Genomic DNA, 20261 nt, shown 5'->3' on the forward strand with positions numbered 1-20261 from the left:
GATCATCTGTGGGGTCCCCCAAGGATCCTACCTCAGCCCCACCCTCTTCAACATCTACATGGCTCCTCTCACCAACATCCTCCGCCCCCACGCATCACCATCATTTCATATGCTGACTACACCCAGCTCATCATCTCCCTCACTAGGAACCCAGCTACTGCCAAGAATAACCTGCACGTCGGACTGCTCAACATCGCCAACTGGATGACAGCAAGCCACCTCAAATTGAACTCAGACAAAACAGAGATCATCATCTTCGGCCCCAACAAGGCAGCATGGAATGACTCTTGGTGGCCCACCACCCTCAGACCACCCCCAACACCCACCACCCATGCATGCAACCTTGGTATCATACTGGACTCGTCTCTCTCCATGACCCAGAAAATCAACACCATATCATCCTCCTGCTTCAACAACTTTGCATGCTACGCAAGACTTTCAAATGGATTCCTTTAGAAACAAGAAGAACAGTTACCCACGCCCTCATAAGCAGCAGACTGGACTACAGCAACGCCCTCTACGCAGGGACCACAGCCAAGCTTGATAGAAAACTCCAGCGAATCCAGAACGCAGCCGCACGTCTCATCCTCAACCTCCCTCGCCACAGACACATATCCACCCACCTCAGATCCCTACACTGGTTGCCCATCAACAAAAGGATCATTTTCAAAATCCTTGTCCACGCTCACAATGCCCTCCATGACACTAGACCGGCCTACCTCAATGAACAAGTCAACTTCCACATACCAACTCGACAGCTCCAGTCCACCGCCCTCGCCCTCGCGACAGTCCCTCGCATCCAATGTACCACCTCTGGCGGAAGATCCTTCTCCCACCTCGCTGCCAAAACCTGGAACTCCCTCCCAACCAACCTACGCAAGAACCAGTACCTCCTAACCCTCAGAAAGCACCGCAAAACATGGCTTTTTGAGCAGTAACCATGCCCCTCCAGCGCCTTGAGACCCTACCGGGTGAATAGTGCGCTTAAGAAATGTATTTGATTGATTGATTGATTGATTTAGTAACATTAGCCTTCACCTGGTCAATTTAGTGCTATCATTCATTGAGGTGGGTGACCACCCACCCCAAAAACCAATCAGCCTTCTTTGAATATGAATGAGCAAGTCATCAGGGATTTAACCTTTCCTGTGGGAAGAGTAATGGTAAGATCATTTATTATTAGGAATAAAATACCCTTTGGCATATGTTAAAATAACATTTCAAATCATCTTTACGTTTCAGGGCCTTATAAAAGGTTTTGACATTCAGCTTAGCTCCTCAATATGGTTAAGGAACTCCTTGGTGACTTTCAATATCCAAATAAATTATTACAATGGGGTACTCTGTCCTGCATGTGGCAAAGGTATATGTGTGCATTAGAAGAGCACGTTTCCGAATTTGTTAAAAACGAATTTGAGATAAACAGGTCTTTCACATTTAGATAAATAGGCAAGTACACAAGCATAAAAGAAACACATAACTAACACTTGCATCATATAATTTAATCCCAAATCTTAGTCGCTGGAAAGAACCATTGCAACTTTTAAAGTGGTGAGAGATCCAAGATGGAGTCAGACAACCACTAATTTACTTTGCCGATATGCACTATACCAGCTGAGCACTATGGATTGATTAAGTCTGTGGAGCTTAAAATATTCAAAAACCGTCTTTCATTGTCAGTGCATCTTCCTCAACAAACATTTGTATTATGCAGCCAATCAGCATATATTATTAACGTGCAATCCAGGTTAACGTACAATTCAAAGTTTGATTTGTTTATCTTTTTGGTCAACTTGAGTCTCCCTAAAATATATGGTCTTGAGGATGGTCTTGCGTACTACTGGCAACGGGGACCGAAACATTTATGCTTGCTCCACTTCTGACAAATGAATGCCTGGTTCTCCAGGTTAAATGATGCATTCACTAGATGGTTCTGTGCACAGAGATTGGATTCCACTTACATTGATCTATGGTATTGTAAGAACATCTTGAGTTTACCCTTTTTATACAAAATTAATGAATGCAGGGCTGTTTAAGTTCAATGTGCCAGATACTCTGCACTATTTTAGGTAACTACAAATACTACAGACAATTTTGTCAAAACAGATGTTGTGTATGCCTATTCACTTTCTGATTAAAAGCCACGGTCATTTGTTTAGCATTTCTGCCTTTAGTTTAATTCTATGTGTCACCATTTATACTTACTCCTAGATTGGTAATTTTCAAACAATCCCCTTGCTGGCTTACTTGCCAATCAGTGGCATCACATTGGTTCACTAACAACAATACTGGCAGGTCATGGCTATGAGCTCCCTACTGCACCAAGTGGGATAATTATTTGGATCCCATTAGAGCCAAACCACGTTCCCCAACCACAATTACCTGGCCTCAATTTTCCAGACACGCCTGTCACAGGAAATACATGCAAAATGGTACCACCTATGGAAAATCTTTTTATAATTCACCTGGAATGTCTAGGGATAAATGTAGGATACGAACATAAATTATCTACTCCTTCTTGCAACCGTATTGCCTCTTCTGAATTTCTTGTTTTAAATGTATGAAGCTACACTCATCATTGGAGTTCCTTCACACACCCATACTGATAAAATATATTTGTATAGTTTTTTTTTACAAGATTCAAGTAAATGTGAAAATAAAGATTTAATACATTCACTTATCAGCCTGTCTAGTCTCTTCCAAAAATTATGTGCAAAATCTGTTGTTTACAAGCTGTAAATTCGAATAATACACTGGCATGACTAATTCCACCCCCAATAATAATTCATTTCCCAAAAATCTTATATATCAGGTTTATAAAAAACATTTTCCCGCAGAGGTACCCTTTGCCTGGTATATGCAGAGCACCACCACAATTTTGGATTAGTCTATGTGTTCCAGCACCCCAAAGATTGTGTAGAGTGTCGCTCTAGTGCAGAGGCATGGATTAACTTGTGTCTGTTCTAGTGGTAAACATATTCCTTTTGTCTTGTGTATTGTGATTCCCTAGGCTTTTTTGTGGGTAATACTCCAGGTGTGTTAGTTGGAGATCTCAGAATAACCAGGGTCCTGAGTGTGACAACAGTCAGCACACAGTGGGGACATCTTTATATGTACCTGCAGCTACAATATACTGATTTACCGTACACACAGCCTCCTAAATCCAATCTTTTGTACACATACTGGGGAGATGTTTACACCAGGGTCTGCTGTAGAATCTTGATATGTGGTCAATGTCACTGTCTGATGTCCAGTGTCTGTCCACACACATCTCCACAACTCCATTTATTACCAACGCCAACATGTTCACTCAATACCACGCTTCTCCATTCTAGTCTCAACATCCACACATCAAAAACAAAATACACATTCTGCCACCTGTTATGAAGATGTGGGTGACACTTCCATTATCAGACACACCTCACCAGATAGTCCAAACACATCTTTATGGGTGTACAGTCACAAACATAATACAGCTGGAAAGATGGATGACCACAGCATACTCACTGTCCACGGGAGGTATGGACCAAGAGAGTGATGAGGGTTGACGTGGCTGGGCAGACGCAGTTGAGCGCCAACATAGCGTACTTGAACTCCTCCTCGCACACAACATGATCTGTAATTTAAAAGCAGTGGGTGAGCTGAAAACACTGAGAGGTATTCATAGCTTCAGGACATGAATTGTATTTTGTTTTTCTTTGCAAACATATTTTCTTGAAAGGATTATCTGCCTTCAGATGTTTTTCACCGCTCTCTTCAGGAGCTCTAATGAAATGTTGATGAAAGAAGCGTGACCAGTCATTTTGGGACCCAGAAAAGTATGTCTTTTCTGGGTACTTTTTATCACATCTATGTGCCCCCTCACATCCCTGCTTCACAAACTCTCTGAGTGATCATTGCTGGGAATGTGCTGGAATTGATTACTTGATATGCGTGAATGTCCCAACTCAGACAGCATGTGTGTGGATATTATGGCACTTTAATCAAGTCTCTTGCCCTCTGTTTCAGTTATTCTAAGGACTGATGGCAACTGGAATGATGAGTGGACCCCTAATAAATATAGCACTTACTTCCAGTTTGAGAACACCACAGGATTTCATAGAGAATGTTTTTTTCATTGGAGCTGTCAGAACCCCTTTCAGAGGGCCACAGGGCAAGAAGGGGTTACTGGGCCCAAATGTTTTTTTTTTATTACTTACCTTGGCCTTTTATTACTTACTATCGGCCCAGATTAACTAGGCCAAGTACTATGAATTTGACTCTCCTTGGTAGAATGGGTGAATGGTTCAAGACTTTTCTTAGGGAGGTAGGTACATGGTTTGCACAGGCTCATGACTCTAAATACCTGCAGTGACTCAATATCATTGTCCAGTCCAATATTCTTTCAGTAAGAAAAGCAGTATATAGTGTGCATGCAAACACAGAACATAAAATACATATGCAAATTAAAATTGGTGTAGTCTGGGTGCACTACTATGGTTTTAATGCAATCAATTGCTACAGTTGAAATTATGTTTCGTGTGCCCTTAAAGTCAAGAAACAAGCAAAGGACATATGCCAAATTACAGTTGAAAATGACATCACAGTTTTTGACCCAGTCCATAGTAGAAGGCCAAGATAGGTCTAACCAACTGCTTTGGAAGCAATCTGACGAACCAGAAGATGTCACCTGCCTAATGTTGAGACAATGACCGAGGTTTGGACCTGTTTCTCCTTGTATCAAAGCCTCTGTAAGTGCTGAAAGGGCCAGGAAAGTTGGCCGCTTGTTAGCGTCAGATACCTAAAAGGCTGAAGAAGGCCTAATGTGAAGCAGAACTGGTGGACAATTCGGGACTGCACTGGACCTTGCTTGAAGCCCTGTCTGCTAGACCCATGCTTTCAATGCTAAATTGTGGTCTGGGCCCTAGGAGCCTCTGCCAGCCTTGGGAGTGACCTGGAAGACGTTTTCCAGAACCTCCTGAAAGTTCAGAATATTTTGACATTAAGAGGACCAGGGCACTGTACCAAGGTTCCCCAAAAAAGATGCAACCTCAGAAATACGCATTTGTCAATTTGCTCATATCTTTCCACAACTCAAAGCTTTTTAAGGCTACTGCAGGATTTTCAAAACATATCTGACTTTGTGGCATCCTTGTCAGTTACAGCATTTGAGAGGAATTTGAGAACCGAAAATATGTTCTCAATATCACTGTAACAATCTGGACGGGCATAGACTGCTAAGTTTTATCCAACCCTTAGGTTATTGCGGTTGACCTGAAATTGCATGCAGGTATTAGTCAACAGCAGCATTTACTTGCATTCCAGCTTTGTATTTTCTTTGCCCTTTCATGGGTAAATTAAAAACAAAACATATTTCACTTCCCTTAATACAATTTCAAACATATTTGTGTCATTTTGCTTATGAAATTTTACTTCTTACTAGTTCAATTTTGTGATTTATTTATCTGGTTTTCTGGCTTAATATTGTGTTGATGCTGCTTTAATACTGAACACATTGGTCTGGGAAAAAGTTGCTGTTTGTGGCCACAGCTACATGGGATTAAGTAATGAAACTATGTTTTGGCCTACCAAGATATTGTTAGGTATTGAAGAATCCACTGCCATAATAATAACTCAGAATCTCACATTTGGTATGTAAAATATCTGTCAATTAAGAAATGTATGCGATTCTCTGATACATGCCAACAATCCCCACATCAGAGAGACATTTTTTGCCCACCATTTTAGGCAACGGACAACTATGGAGCAACAGACAGGCAGTTATGCAGCAACATTGAATGACAACCCACATGAAAGAAAACAATGGAATAAACTACCCCATCTGACTGGGCAAGTAAGTAATCATGCTTGTAGGCATTTTCTAAATTTAAGGTGCTTAATTTATTCCTGATTGGCAGAGGCAGTCTTTTCCATGCGTCTCATTGTGGAAAGTGCTTGAATGTCTGTTCTGGCATTGAGCATCAAGGGCACCCAAACAAGAGAGGCAGATGAGGATAAAAGAGAACACAATGGACACATCTGTTGATGCGCTGACCTCGTGACTCAATTGACCTTTGAGAAATGCATAGGCTTTTGAAAATAATTAATTTGGAGAGAGGGAGCCAATGCAGTGTTTTCAGATGTTTAGAAGAACTGTTCCTTCTTCATAACCCTAGAAATAGTTGAGCAGCTGCCTTTTGAATATTCCGCAGTTTTTTTAAGACAGAGAGGGAGCCATAACGCTAAAATTGTGGAGTGGTGTTTTGTGTGCCCTTAAGCTCAGGAAACAAGTAAAGGACATATGCCACATTACAGCTGAAAATGGCACCAAAGTGTTTGATCGAGTCTGCAGGGGGTGGTTGTGGTACCAACAGTAGAAGGCCACCATAGGTCTAACAAACTGCAGGTGGCTCCGTCTACCTCCAGATCTTCAATCTTGCTTTTACTGAGCTGCAAAGCTTTCCTATTAACCCAATCAGACATATCAACAAAGCAGAACTGAAAACATTGTTGGATCGACTCAACCTTGTCCTCAAGCTGGGCAATCAACTAGGTATTGTCTGCAAATTGGTACAGTACAAAACCGGAAGAACAGACCAATGAGGCCAACTGCCTGACATATAGGTTAAATATTAGCCATGTAGAGAAGCACACCATAATTAGTAGATAGTATTCATTCGCAGAGTCTTAATGCGATAATGAAGAGTAATTAATTTACTATTCTCGTGTTTTTTGTGTTTTTATTCTGTGTATTCAGGAGTTTCATACAGTGGTCCTTAAGTACCGCCGACACATGTTTTTGTTCCATTCAAGAACATTTTCAAGGCTTGATATCATAAAAGGTAAGTGTGTCAGAGCAAGTTTGTAGGAAGCTGCCTAAGACCATTTGCGCATCCTCAAACCTTGATGAGCTTTGTCGCGAAGACACTTTTAAAGAATATTTGTCAAAAAGCATTTTAAGTCCCTGGAGCTCTGAAAATGAATACTGTTTACAGATTATGGTCTTCTGATCTACTTAACATATATGATGTTGAGGGATCAACTGATTATTGTACTTCAATGTACTCTGCTTACAAAAGGACAATAGAGCTATACCACCGGGTACACTTGTTCCTGTCTATATATAAGGGACTTTGTTAGAAATGGGGCCTTTGATTGGCAGTCAGGTTACCCCCCTGTCCAATCAAGGACCCTCACTCTAGTCAGGGTAAGCCACACAAAATCCAAATCATCCTGTGCCCACCCTCTGGTAGCATGGCACTGAGCAGTCAGGCTTAACTTAGAAGGCAATGTGTAAAGTATTCGTGCAATAAATCATACAATAACACCATATAGCACCCCAAAAATACACCACACAGTGTTTAGAAAAATATATAATATTGATCTGATAAGATGCAGGTCAAAACAATTAAAATGCAATAAGTAGATGTTGAGATATCACTGTAAAAGTTATGTAAAGTGCCTTAAGCCTTTGTAAAACAAGTAAATGTCTCTTAAAAACAGTAAAGGTCTCTTGCAAGCACAAAGCACCTGGTTCACGTTCAAAATCTCTGAAAGGGACTGCAGAGGAGGCGATGCGTGGAAAACGGGGAGGTGTGCGTCGGTTTCGCCCCTTCGCACACCGACTTGCGTCGTTATTTTCCACGCAGGGGAAGACTTTGCGTTGATTTCTGGCACGTGGACTTGGTTCCTCTTCGGGTTGGGGGCGTTTCTGGCACCCCGGGGACTGTGCGTGGAGTCCTAGGCTTGCGGAGCAAAGTCACAAGCGTTGCGTCGATCCAGTGGGCATTGCGTGGAATTTTCTCCTGCACGGCAGGCGCTGCGTTGATTCCTCTCTGGAAGTTGGGCTGCGTCGTCCCAGGTCGGCTGTGCGTCGATCCGGTGGGACATGCGTCAAAGTTCCGGTTGCAACGCAGACGCCACATCGATCTTCTCCTTGTGAATTTGTGTTGCGTCATCCCGGTTTTGCGTGCGGTGAATTTCTCACCGCAGGGCAGGCTGTGCATCGTTTTTAGCAGGCTGTGCGTCGAATTTTTGCCGCACAAGGAGTCCAGTTGCAGGAGTGAAGTCTTTTTGGTCCTGAGACTTCAGGGAACAGGAGGCAAGCTCTATCCAAGCCCTTGGAGAACACTTCTCAGCACAGCCAGGGAGCAGCAAGGCAGCAGGGCAACAGCAAGGCAGCAGTCCTTGTCAGAAAAGCAGTCCCAGTGAGTCCTTTGGGCAGCCAGGCAGTTCCTCTTGGCAGGTCTGGTTCAGGGATTCTTCATCAGCAGGTTTCTTGTCTGTGAGGTAGACTGTCTACCCCAAGAAGTGTCTAAAGTCTGTGGTTTTGGGCCATCTTCTTATACCCATTTGGCCTTTGAAGTAGGCTTACTTCAAAGTAAAGTCTCACCTGTTTGTGAAATCCTGCCTTGGCCAGGCCAGGCCCCAGACACTCACCAGGGAGTTGGAGACTGCATTGTGTGAGGGCAGGCACAGCCCTTTCAGGTGCGAGTGACCACTCCTTCCCTCCCCCCTCGTAAAGCACAGGTAGCTCATCAGAATATGCAGGCTACAACCCAGCTCCCTTTGTGTCACTGTCTAGTGTGAGGTGCAACCAGCCCAACTGTCAAACTGACCCAGACAGGGAATTGACAAAATGGCAGAGTCACAGAAATGGTTTAAGCAAGAAAATGCTCACTTTCTAAAAGTGGCATTTTCAAACACACAATCTTACTAAAAGATGTATTTTTAAGTTGTGAGCTGAGAGACCCCAAACTCCACATATCTTTCCGCTCCTAAAGGGAATCTACACTTTAATCATATTTAAAGGTAGCCACTATGTTAACCTATGAGAGGGACAGGCTTTGCAACAGTGAAAAACGAATTTAGCAATATTTCACTGTCAGGACATATAAAACCCAATAGTATATGTCCTACCTTAACCATACACTGCACATTGCCGTTTGGGCTACCTAGGGCCTACCTTAGGGGTGCCTTTCATATAAGAAAAGGGAAGGTTTAGGCCTGGTAAGTGAGTACACTTGCCAAGTCGAGTTTATATTTTAAAACTGCACCCACAGACACTGCAGTGGCAGGTCTGAGACATGATTACAGGGCTACTATTGTGGGCGGCACAACCAGTGCTGCAGGCCAAGTAGTAGTATTTGATTTACAGGCCCTGGGTACTCCTAGTGCACTTTACTAGGGACTTACTAGTAAATCAAATATGCCAATCATGGATAAACCAATCAACAATCGAATTTACACAGAGGGCATATGCACTTTAGCACTGGTTAGCAGTGGTAAAGTGCTCAGAGTTCAAAAACCAACTACGACAGGTCAGAAAAAATAGGAGGCAGGAGGCAAAAAGTACAGCAATCACCATTTATTTTCTCTACTCCTCTGATGTTTTACTGTCCTCTCAATGACAGGATAAGTAAGTTAGAAGATGAGCATGCTGTTAGATCTAATAATTTATTTTACAATGTTCAGTCTGCATGGTTACAGAAAGATAGGTCCAAGTGAGTTACTCTTAAATTGGTTTCATTTGCACTTTATACCTCTGCATTAAACATTACACATGCTTGTGTATTTGCCTGAGCAGTCACTGATGTAATAACTTTCTGAGAAGTTGTGCTGACTCCAGCAGTTTGTATTTATTGGACCAACAACATTTAGAGTCGCACTGCATGCGGAAGCAGATTTCTGTAAACGACTTCAGTCTTTTAAACACTTCAAACTTGTAATCATTAACAAAACATCTGGACAGGTTGCATCACTCAGCATAACTAACAGGAAGGGTGTTTATTGATGCAAAGTAGGATAGCATGCCCTGTTGCCCACTGGCATTGGAATGTATCATGCATTTGCATTTATTAAAATTGCTTGTAAGGGAAGAGGACCTTGTTCTGATGAGTCAATAAAGGATCTGCACCTGGTCAGATGCTACACAACAGACCGTGGTTTCTGCCCGTCAGCCCAGCAGGAAAGTGTATTGGGCCCGGAGGGGAGGTAACCAGCATAGCGCAACCTCCCTGTCGGAGGTTTGCTGGGCGGGTCATCCTGTCCGCCGAACTCTTAATCAGGCCCAGAGTATTTCGCTGCAAGCCAAGTGGAGTACTCTGTCCGCCAAACTGACAATCTGCACCCCCTTATTTAGTCAGATGGACTATCATGTTTCTGCTGGTGGTACCCTGCCCCCGGCTCACCAGTTAGAAATCCTTGACTGACAACCCTATTGAGTTCCAACCTTAGGTCTGAGTACCTCAGGTCCTCTGCCCTATTTAAAGAGGATGCTCAGACATAATTGTTTTCTTGTTCTGGATAACCAGGAAAAGCCTAGTGTTCCCAAACAGAAAGAGACAAAAAATACCTTCACACTCTGGGGAAAAGCTCTCAGGTTGTCATGGCCATTAGTTTAACTATTTTTCAAAATCCAAGCTCCTGCTTAAGGACTTTGTTTTTTGAAAATCAAAAATGTTAATGAGCGACAGCAGGTTGAAAGAGGTGCACAGCGAGGAATTAAAGAAAATCGTTAAAAAAGCCAACAACATCCACTCACAATGCCACAGTTAAAAGGTGAGTTATGTTTGAAGCTTTTTGTGTAAGTGGAATTTTAGTTGCAGTTGACAGTAGTCCTCTTCAAGTAAAACTGGTACTATTTCTTACTAGGTCCGTTAAGTCTGAAAAATGTAAACTTTAGCTCAACCCTGTGTAGCTGTAGCACAGAGAAGACCGTCTTAACTTAGGGATATGTGTAAAACATGTATCTGTCCCAAAACTGTTAAAAAATACAAAACACATTACAATAAAATCCCCTCACCAATTTATGAAAATAGAAAAGATTTTAATGAGCAAAGAGACACTAAAATAACAAAAATTGAATGTAGGGAAACTGAGATGTGATTTTTCAAAATTTTAGATGTTTCTAGCACCAAAAAGCACCAAAAGAGGGTATCTGGTCATGCTAGATCGGGCGTCTTGCAGTTTTTGTGTTCCTGCAGCTTAACAAGAGGCTAGCTAACTTGTCAAAATGAAGAAAAATGTCACAAGGACACCTTGGGTGCCAAGCAAGGAATCCCAGGCGTCCAATACAGAGATCTCAGGATGACAGACTGATAATAAAGAAACATGAAACAATATATCAAATAGACTTGTCAAACAGCTAACTTGTGTCTGGAATCAATCCTTCTGTCCTGGGTTCAAGTGGGAAGAGGCCAAGCCCTTCAAGTTTCTCTATATAGGGTACAGTAGGTGCACTCTTCTTTCTGAAGTCCTAAGGTTTCAGCAGGTGCAGTCCTTCTTCTGTCTTCCTCGGGTCCAGCAGAGTTCTGATGAAGGTACTCAGGGGTGCCATTTTTATGCCTGGCACTAGCTTGTGGGTGGGGTAAACAATCTGGCCAATAGTGCAAACGTTCACAGGGGCAACCTTAACCACTCTGAGATAATTTTGTGGGGGTTGGCCATAAACCATCCCACCATGCCCTGCTCTGCCAAAATCTAAAATGGCAGAACTCTTCTTCCCCTCATCAAAACTCTTGGCACACCCCTGAAGTGTGTGTAAGGAAACGAGGAACTCCTCCTGCAAACCAGTAATGGAACAGCTTTCCCCCACTGGGATTGGTGCAACTCTGGCTACTTGGCCAATGTAAGGTAGAGGCCTAGGTGTGAATTACATCTGCCTATGACTGGGATGCACCTTTTGATGTTTGTGCAGTTGGTGGGCACAACACCGAGTCCATCTTGTCAGAAGGAGATCATGCCTTCTATCATGCAGGATCATTGTATTCCCTTTTCTGTGAGACATTCACATCTCCTAGCAGCCTGCCATGTGACAATTGGCAATTACCGCTGAAAAGGCTTCTACAGGCTTGAGGGAAGAAAATGCCAATTTTCTAAAAGTAGCATTTTCAAAACAGTGATTTAAAACCCCATTTCACCATCAGGTTGGATTTTAAATTCCTAATATCTGAGTCCTTGAAAAAATTGTTTTAGCTATTCCCAAAATGAAGCTATACATTATCAGGTGTTATAATGTAATGCCGTCCTTTTCTATGGGAGAGCCTGCCACAGTGAAAAAAGCCTTTGGAGATTTTTCACTGCCAGGACATGCATAACTTAAGAACACGTGTCCTACATGGCCCTTAGGGCCTTTTGTATGAATGACGTATAAGTATTAAAAACAGAAGGTTTAGGTCTGTTAAAGGTCCATTAAAAGGGTGGTTTTAACAGGTCGAAATGGCCGTTTTAACCCTGCTATGCCAGGCTGCTGTGGCAGACCTAGTATCATGTTTTCCATGACCACTTTGGTGGCATGACAATAAAAGCTGCAGTCCCCTAGTGACAGTTAACTTACAGGTTTGGGTACACAGTGTACCATATGCTAGGGACTTATGGGCACCTAACATATGCCTATCAGGGATTTGTCAATCATACACGTTTTAGGGGTCAGTGCACATGCACACGTGCCTAGTTAACAGGGCCCCGGTGCAACAAACGCCAAAATCCAGCTGCATAAGTCAAAAAATTGGGGAGGCGGTCGTGCAAAAAGAGCGCTTTCCTTAGAGACTCAAACGTGTATAAAATACAGAAATGGACAGGTTATGTTTAGGAGCGCACATAACATACAAAAGTCATGGTCGACCGCCATAAACAAAACACATATTCAGTAATGGCACATATACTTGATAACAACTCATGACCCTGAGTTATAGTGTGTTGTGTGCGTTCCTAAGGTTAACTGGCTAATTTCAGTGGTTTTGCACATTTAATAATGTTGCCATTATATAGTTCTAATTCCTCCATTTTTCAAACTTCCATCAGATTAATTGCACAAATCACCCTGATGTATTAATAACTGGGCGAAAAACCTAGCGTTTATGAAGGTGAGTTATATTTTTCTTATAATTTCAATAAACGGATGCTGCGAAATTGTGATAATAGCTTAAACGCTAATACCCCCTTGCATTATAAAATACAATGTTATTTTTTAAATCTGATTTAATTGCTTCTGTTCATTGATATTCAAGGAGCTCCCCCAAGGAAATCTTCTTTGACAAGATGTTTTCATGACAGTATGCGACAGAAATGCTTTAGATAAACGGGGGCGCCCGGGGAGGGGCCGCTCAAGCTGTTCTTCTTGGAATCCCACAGCGACAGCAGCAGAGTTTTGTAATCACTCTTGGGGGGTTTGAAAGATGGGTTTATTGTTGCACACAGTCTCCGCCCGGGGCCAGATTTTCAAACACGATCCTGGCTAGACTGGTGTTGCAATGGGTTTTCTAAAATCATTTTTGAGTGCACATAATGAAAAAAATGTTTTTAATATTTGTTTTATAGCAGTGGATTGGTGAGTAGGCGGGCGGCCCCTGGCTGCTCTGACACTCCCAGTCTCTGTCCGAGTTGTGTCTCAGTGACTAACAAAGAACCTGCGCACCTATTACAGAATGACTTCTTCATAACACTGGGCATGAAAGACATGAAACTTTCAATGTTTGGTTCTAATGCACTTCCACAGTGTTCTATGTCAGTGGAGAAATTGTATGTGGACAGCTTCACACTGAAGCTTCTTTCTGTGAAATCACAATGAAATATATTTGTAATTTGGCATTACATGCACATGACCTGCGAAAGGGAACTAGAGAAATTACGTTTTTCTCAATGGAAAGTATAGTTATTTGTAAAGCATAGAGACAAAGCAGGGAGAACACAACCAGTCTTTGTACTTTGCCCTGAATGAAGTAAAACCCATGAAGGAACAAAAGTTAGGATGGATGGAGACTCATAAAACAGGGACCAAAACCATATGCCCTCTCCCCACAATATCAGATTCCATGGAGGTGAAACACAGCCCACCTGTGACATTTAAGGAACGTATGTGCAATCTCTTAGGCACAGCTATACCCACTGATTTTGAAAGGATATACTATGTGTACCTCTCTGTGTCTACAATACAAAGAAGTAACTAGAACTGTTATCTATTATTTTCAGAATGTATATATTTTGCAGCACATTTGTCACCATTGCCTATTTTACTGAGCTCAGAAGTGGTATCTATGGCGTCACTTGTAATATGAAAGCAGCTCGTTTCTTGCAGGAAGCTAATGACGTATGCATTGGAAAATGGAGGATCCGGGCCCGACTGGTCCTTTGTCCATAGGGCATTTATTGCCTCGGTGCTCTCGAGACACTGGAGACGGGTTTCGAAAGCCTCTGTCACCAGCGGCGTAACGAAGGCCCCCGCGGTACAGGGCCACCTCTAAACTCCAGGGGCCCCCCCTCACCACAGGGCACTGTGCACGGGCGGCCCGACCCTTGACTGGGTCCAGGAGAGAGTGGGGGGCACTCAAGGTACTTTGCAGAGGGCCCCCTCAAGTTTTGTCTGTTACTTTCCCCAGCTCCCCGGGATTCACTGCAGCAGACAGAGACGGTGAGACAGGGATGGAGAGATGGCGAAACAAACATCAGAGAACAGAGAGAACGAGTGGATGGAAAAAGAGTGATAGAGCAGGGAGAGAAAGGGAGCGTGGCTATTCTGGGCATTTTTGCCGGGGCTGTTTTTTGATTCCTTTGTAGTTCAAGACCTAGCTTCCAGCATTAAAAGCGGGCAGCTAATCTGAATAAATGACATTTTTTTAATTGGACCTGAAAGGCGTACCAAATGCATCTTTCAAACGTGGCGCTAACTGATTAAACGTGACCAGCCTGCGGCTGTCTTCTTAAATTCCGAGGATCTGTCAGACTCGTCCGGACGGTAAACAATACGTGGCTTATCTCGTACCTGGGCTGACAAGACCAGAAGCTTCCGTTCCCTAAAGTAATGAGACATTCGCCAAGGTGGAATTATCCTATTTGCCCTGAAGCATTTACTCGGACCCTAAAAGGTACAAAAATACATGCAAACCTCCCAATTTTTCACAACTTTTCACATGTGATTTTTATTGCATGATCAGTAGAAAAGGACACCTTATTCCATTTCCAACGCTGCCATGTTTTTTTCACTGAATGGAAATATTCTGTAGACTCGACATAATCACCAGCGAACAAACATGTAGGTAAACAGTATTTTTGCCACTCATTTGGTTTCTCGGTTCTTTTCTCAGATGCTCAGCAGCAATCAGGACCATATTGTTCCCTTGGTACTAAAATGATGGGCTTCCGGAGGCTTTGCTATGCTGGAGGCAGTAAACAAGCTGAAAATTACACCTTTTACTGTGTCTCAGAAAATGATTTACGTGTGAGCTTTAGGGCTCTGTGTTCTTCCAAAAAGATCAACGTGTTTGGGGGCGCCTCTGTAATATTTGCAAGGGAATGCGAACCAGACTTACCTGTTTGCTCTTTATCTTCAATGACTGTAGAAGATTCTGGAAATCTTCAATCATAGTAGATGATTCTGAATTTCTATCAAATAGAATCTGCCCTTGACAAAGTAAAAAGCTAATCTCAAAGTTACTATTGCTTTACACCAGTGGTTCCCAACATTTTGACTTCTGTGGACCCCCACTTTATCATTACTGGAACCCGGGGACCCCACTGAATCATTATTGGGGTCCGGGAACCCCACCACTAAGTCATTACCGAAGGCTGGGGACCTAATCTGTTAATATTATTTAATTTTCTAAGCATGCGCGGACCGCCTGAGGAGGCTTCACGGACCCCCAGGGGTCCCTGGACCACAGGTTGGGAACCACTGCTCTTCACGGTTTAATAGCTTCAAACCAGTTGAGTGCCCAGTCTTCATCTTTGGAAGGAAGGGGAATCGAAAAGTAAAGTGCCTAATTTGTACCGGTGTTTTCTGGCGTTGGGCACCCCATTTATTTCTAAACATCGTCTCGTATTTGCAAATCCACCATATGGTGGCGCTGTCTGTCTGTTTTTCTAAGAGGAGCACATCAGTGGAGCGTTTAAATATTTAATATACTTTTTTTTTTTAATTAAACAACTAGCACTTTTAAGACATCTCTACAGTTTGAAGTGACCTGAACTAGTCCAAAATGTCACACTAGTTTGTGTGTGATCGTTAGTAAGAAATGTTGGCGCTGGCATTCAGCAGCAGTGGCAGGAGCTGTGGCTCATGCCTGCTGCAGTGGCCTCCACTGAAATACCTTGGGCCCTGCCACTTCATTTCTTTTTTACAAATTAAGCAGTGACATCAACTAGCCATACACAATAGGGTTACTTCTCTGTCTCAAGGCGTTTGCTTTTCAAGTCTCCTAGTAGCCCTTTCACCTATTCCTATTTTGACTGTCTGCTGCCACCCCACATCATTTTGTCTTCTCATTTTGGATGATACAGCAAGCAAGATAGTTGCAGAGGTTGAAAATGGCACTTCATAGCGGAAGTTGTGGCCATCTCCTTCCTCTGTTCCGCAGGTACACCAATAACTTTCTACTGCATGCCATATTGTAATGATTACTAATCGATTAGTGATAGGAGGTGGAGGTCTAATCAGAAGCGACATGATGTCCGGGGAAGGTTTATGGCTCTCAATCGTATATATCCTGATTTCATTCCTGTACCTCGCCTCATGCAGAATAACCCAAAGGTCTCTTCCAGAATTATTAAAAATTTTCAGCTTCCTCATGTGTGCATGAGTACAAAAAAACAAAAGGTGAACAAAGTAAAGTTTGGATGAGGATGAATAAGCTGTCACCATTAAGCTCTACTGAACCTCTAGATAGAAAGTTCTTGTTCGTCCCGCCTCCTCTATGTGGTGAGGGGTATCGAGGACTTCTTGAGGATCTGGCTCCATCTCACTAGGCTCTTTGGGATGGAAGGGAGTTCCTACGCAACCAAGTTCATCAAGATGGCAGTCCAACCAAGACTATAGAACGCATCAAGCTCAATCCTAACCTTAAAGGAAACGTGTATCACATATTTCAGCAATCAGTGCGAACAAACTCTATGCAGGTCTGCGATGATGAAATCTTCATGTCGGTGGAGTTGGCCTCTAGTAAAACTGTAAACTTTGCACTTGTATAGCGCAGTACTCACCCGTTAGGGTCTCAAGGCGCTGTACTCATACCGCTATGGAACCCCTCCTGGCTTTTCCCTGTGAGGTGCCCACTCCTGGGCACCCCCAGGGTGAAGCCAGGCATCCAAGCGCTGTTGGGGCCGTTGTGGAGATTAAGCAAGCTATTGCCCAGAGTTGCAGAGTGGGACTCATTAATTAGATTAGGCACCGAGGCGAGAATTATCTGGTCCAAGGGAATTGAGCCCAAGACCTGCCGAAGCAGGACTTGAACCCTGGTCTTGAGCCAGATCTCTGCTTCAGGGTCTGCCGCTCTAACCATTGTGCCACACTTCTCCACTTGGCACTTGGCAGTTAAGCAGTAGCCCCACTCATTCCAGTCATTTTTTGCTACGCGCCTGTTGGACTTTTTTTTTTGCTTATGCAGGGTCATCCCCAATCTTTTTGCCTCCTATTTGACCTTTTGCTGTTGGCTTTTGAACTCTGAGCACTTTACCACTGCTAACCAGTGCTAAAGTGCATATGCTCTCTGTGTAAATTGGATTGTTGATTGGTTTATCCATGATTGGCATATTTGATTTACTAGTAAGTCCCTAGTAAAGTGCACTAGAGGTGCCAGGGCCTGTAAATCAAAAGCTACTAGTGGGCCTGCAGCACTGGTTGTGTCACCCACATGAGTAGCTCTGTAATCATGTCTCTCACCTGCCATTGCAGTGTCTGTGTGTGCAGTTTTAACTGTAAATTAGTCTTGGCAAGTGTATCCACTTGCCAGGCCTAAACCTTCCCTTTTCTTACATGTAAGGCACCCCTAAGGTAGGCCCTAGGTAGCCCCAAGGGCAGGGTGCAGTGTATGGTTAAGGTAGGATATATACTAATGTGTTTTATATGTCCTGACAGTGAAATATTGCTAAATTCGTTTTTCACTGTTGCAAGGCCTGTCCCTCTCAAAGGTTAACATGATTAAAGTGTAGATTCCCTTTGGGAGCGGATGGACATGTGGAGTTTGGGGTCTCTGAGCTCACAATTTAAAAATGCATCTTTTAGTAAAGTTGATTTTAAGATTGTGTGTTTGAAAATGCCACTTTCATGCTTATACCATTTCTGTGACTCTGCCTGTTTGTGGATTCCCCGTCAGGGTCAGTTTGACAGTTGGGCTGGTTGCACCTCACACTAGTCAGTGACACAAAGGGAGCTGGGGTGTAGCCTGCACATCCTGCTGAGCCATCTGTGCTAGGAGGGAGGGAAGGAGTGGTCACTCACACTTGAAAGGGCTGTGCCTGACCTCACACAATGCAGTCTCCAATCCCCTGGTGAGTGTCTGGGGCCTGGCCTGGGCAAGGCAGGATTTCACATTCAAAAGAGAATTTACTTTGAAGTAGTCCCACTTCAAAGGAGAAATTGGGTATAAGAAGGGCACCCAAAACCTCAGACTTTAGAAACATTTCTGGAAACAAGAGGTACCTCTGCCTGGAGAAGAGCTGAAGAGCTGAGGAATAAGAGCTGCCCTGCCTGTGACTGTGCTTTGTGGAGCTATCCTGCAGTTGCTGCTTCTGCCAAAGTAAGAGGGCAAAGACTGGACTTTGGGTGCCTTCCATCTTGAAAAGAAATCTCCAAGGGCTTGAGTTAGAGCTTGCCTCCTGTTGTTTGAAGTCTCAGGGACAGCAAAGACTTCTCTCTGCCAGCACCTGGAGTCTCTGGAGAGACTCCTACTCTGCCCTGTGGGGCCCATCCAGTTCCTGGGACCCTGAAAGGAGAAGCTGGCAGCCTAAAGACAAGGAAATCCACGCACAGAGCGCTGTGCAGGGAAAAGATCGACACAACTCTGATCTGCGGCTGAAGAAACGACGCGCCGCCGGCTCCGCAGCTGAAAATCGACGCTCGCCGGAAACGCGACCGAAGAATCGACGCAAGGAGCAGGAGAAACAACGCGCAGCATCGCTGGCGGAGGCTGGGAGATCGCAACCCGCGCTGCGGGGTTTTCGAATCATCGTGCGGCTGGATTTCTGACTTGAGTACCGCTGGGCATGTAAAAACAACACAAGGCCTGCCCGGACCCGAGAGTGCTGAGCGGATCCAGGCATCGCTCTCCTGCGGAAAGAAGAAACAAAGCGCCCTGACCCGGCGAAAGGAGAAATGACCCAAGGTCCTGCTCATGAGTGGAATCTACGCATCGCAAGCCCTTTTTTTACATGCACTCGCCCGTGTGGTGTTATTTTTGATGCACCCAAGGTACATTTTCGCGCTAACAGTGTTAGTGTGTGTTTTAAACTACTTAAAGACTCCTTTTGCATTTTTCTTTAATAACTTGACTTGTGTATTGTGGATTGTTTTGTCGTTTTGGTCTTGTTTTGTTTAGATAAATATTTCCTATTTTTCTAAACCTGTGTTGTGTCATTTTGTAGTGTTTTTCATTAAGTTACTGTGTGTGTTGGTACAAATACTTTACACCTAGCACTCTGAAAATAAGCCTTCTTCTCTGCCAAGCTACCAACGGGGTAAGGAGGGGTTAGCTGAGGGTGATTCTTTTTTACCCTGACTAGAGTGAGGGTCCTTGCTTGAACAGGGGGTAACCTGACTGTCAACCAAAGACCCCATTTCTAACAACGCCTATATAAAGAAAGTATTGCTTTTTTGTTCCTGTCATTTTAATGCGTGGATTGCACAGTAAAGAGTTAGGCAGTAGGTAGGTTGCATGCTGTTATCAGAGGGTGGACTAAATTTAAAATTTGCAGGCAAAGGTTTGTGAAGTTGACAAACATTGCACTTTGTGAAGGGTGTCAAATTTGCAAAACTTTACATTTGCTTGAAAATTCCTAAAAACCCGTTTTTGTAGAACAATTATCCTGCCAAAACTATTTATGCAAGGAAAGTCTCATGCCGAAAGGGTCATTTTTCTTTACAAAACGTACATTTGTGGATTTACTCATTAGATGTGTTAAATTATTTTAAGTTTTCAAGTTAAAGGGAATGTTACAGAACATTGTATCTATCACACAAACCTGGAAACTATGTTAGAAAGGTTTCTGCCAAAAAGTATTCTGATCTACCTCTACTAGATGCAGTATTTCATTACACTTGAAGGATATACTTGCTAGGGGTAAGCGATAAGTTCTGCTCCACCGGCAGAAATTTTGGCCACTACATATTATGCTTGTAACGCGGGGTTCCGGTCAAATTCTGCCAACCTCTGCGTGGCAGAGTTTTTTCTCATATGAGGCTTGCCAACTGTAAGTTGGCATGCACAAGCGAGATTTGGTGTCCCCTAGCATGACTTTTTGTTGCTACGAGGGCCCTTGGCGAGATTTCTCCAAAGCGGGTGGTCACATGTGGT

General features: G+C 43.4%; 1 protein-coding gene across 5 annotated transcripts in view; it reads right to left on the minus strand.

The window, feature by feature from the left end:
* The window catches only part of KCNT1 (potassium sodium-activated channel subfamily T member 1), a 1355573-nt gene that overhangs the window by 246534 nt on the left and 1088778 nt on the right, over positions 1-20261 (minus strand). For all 5 annotated transcript variants that reach the window (XM_069241642.1, XM_069241641.1, XM_069241643.1 and 2 more), the window contains exon 16: positions 3508-3616. In XM_069241642.1, the coding sequence (XP_069097743.1) occupies positions 3508-3616 (109 nt within the window). The remainder of the gene's footprint in view (positions 1-3507; positions 3617-20261) is intronic.

Source organism: Pleurodeles waltl, chromosome 6 (assembly GCF_031143425.1).
Source record: "Pleurodeles waltl isolate 20211129_DDA chromosome 6, aPleWal1.hap1.20221129, whole genome shotgun sequence".
In the NCBI taxonomy this organism is placed as follows: Eukaryota; Metazoa; Chordata; class Amphibia; order Caudata; family Salamandridae; genus Pleurodeles; species Pleurodeles waltl.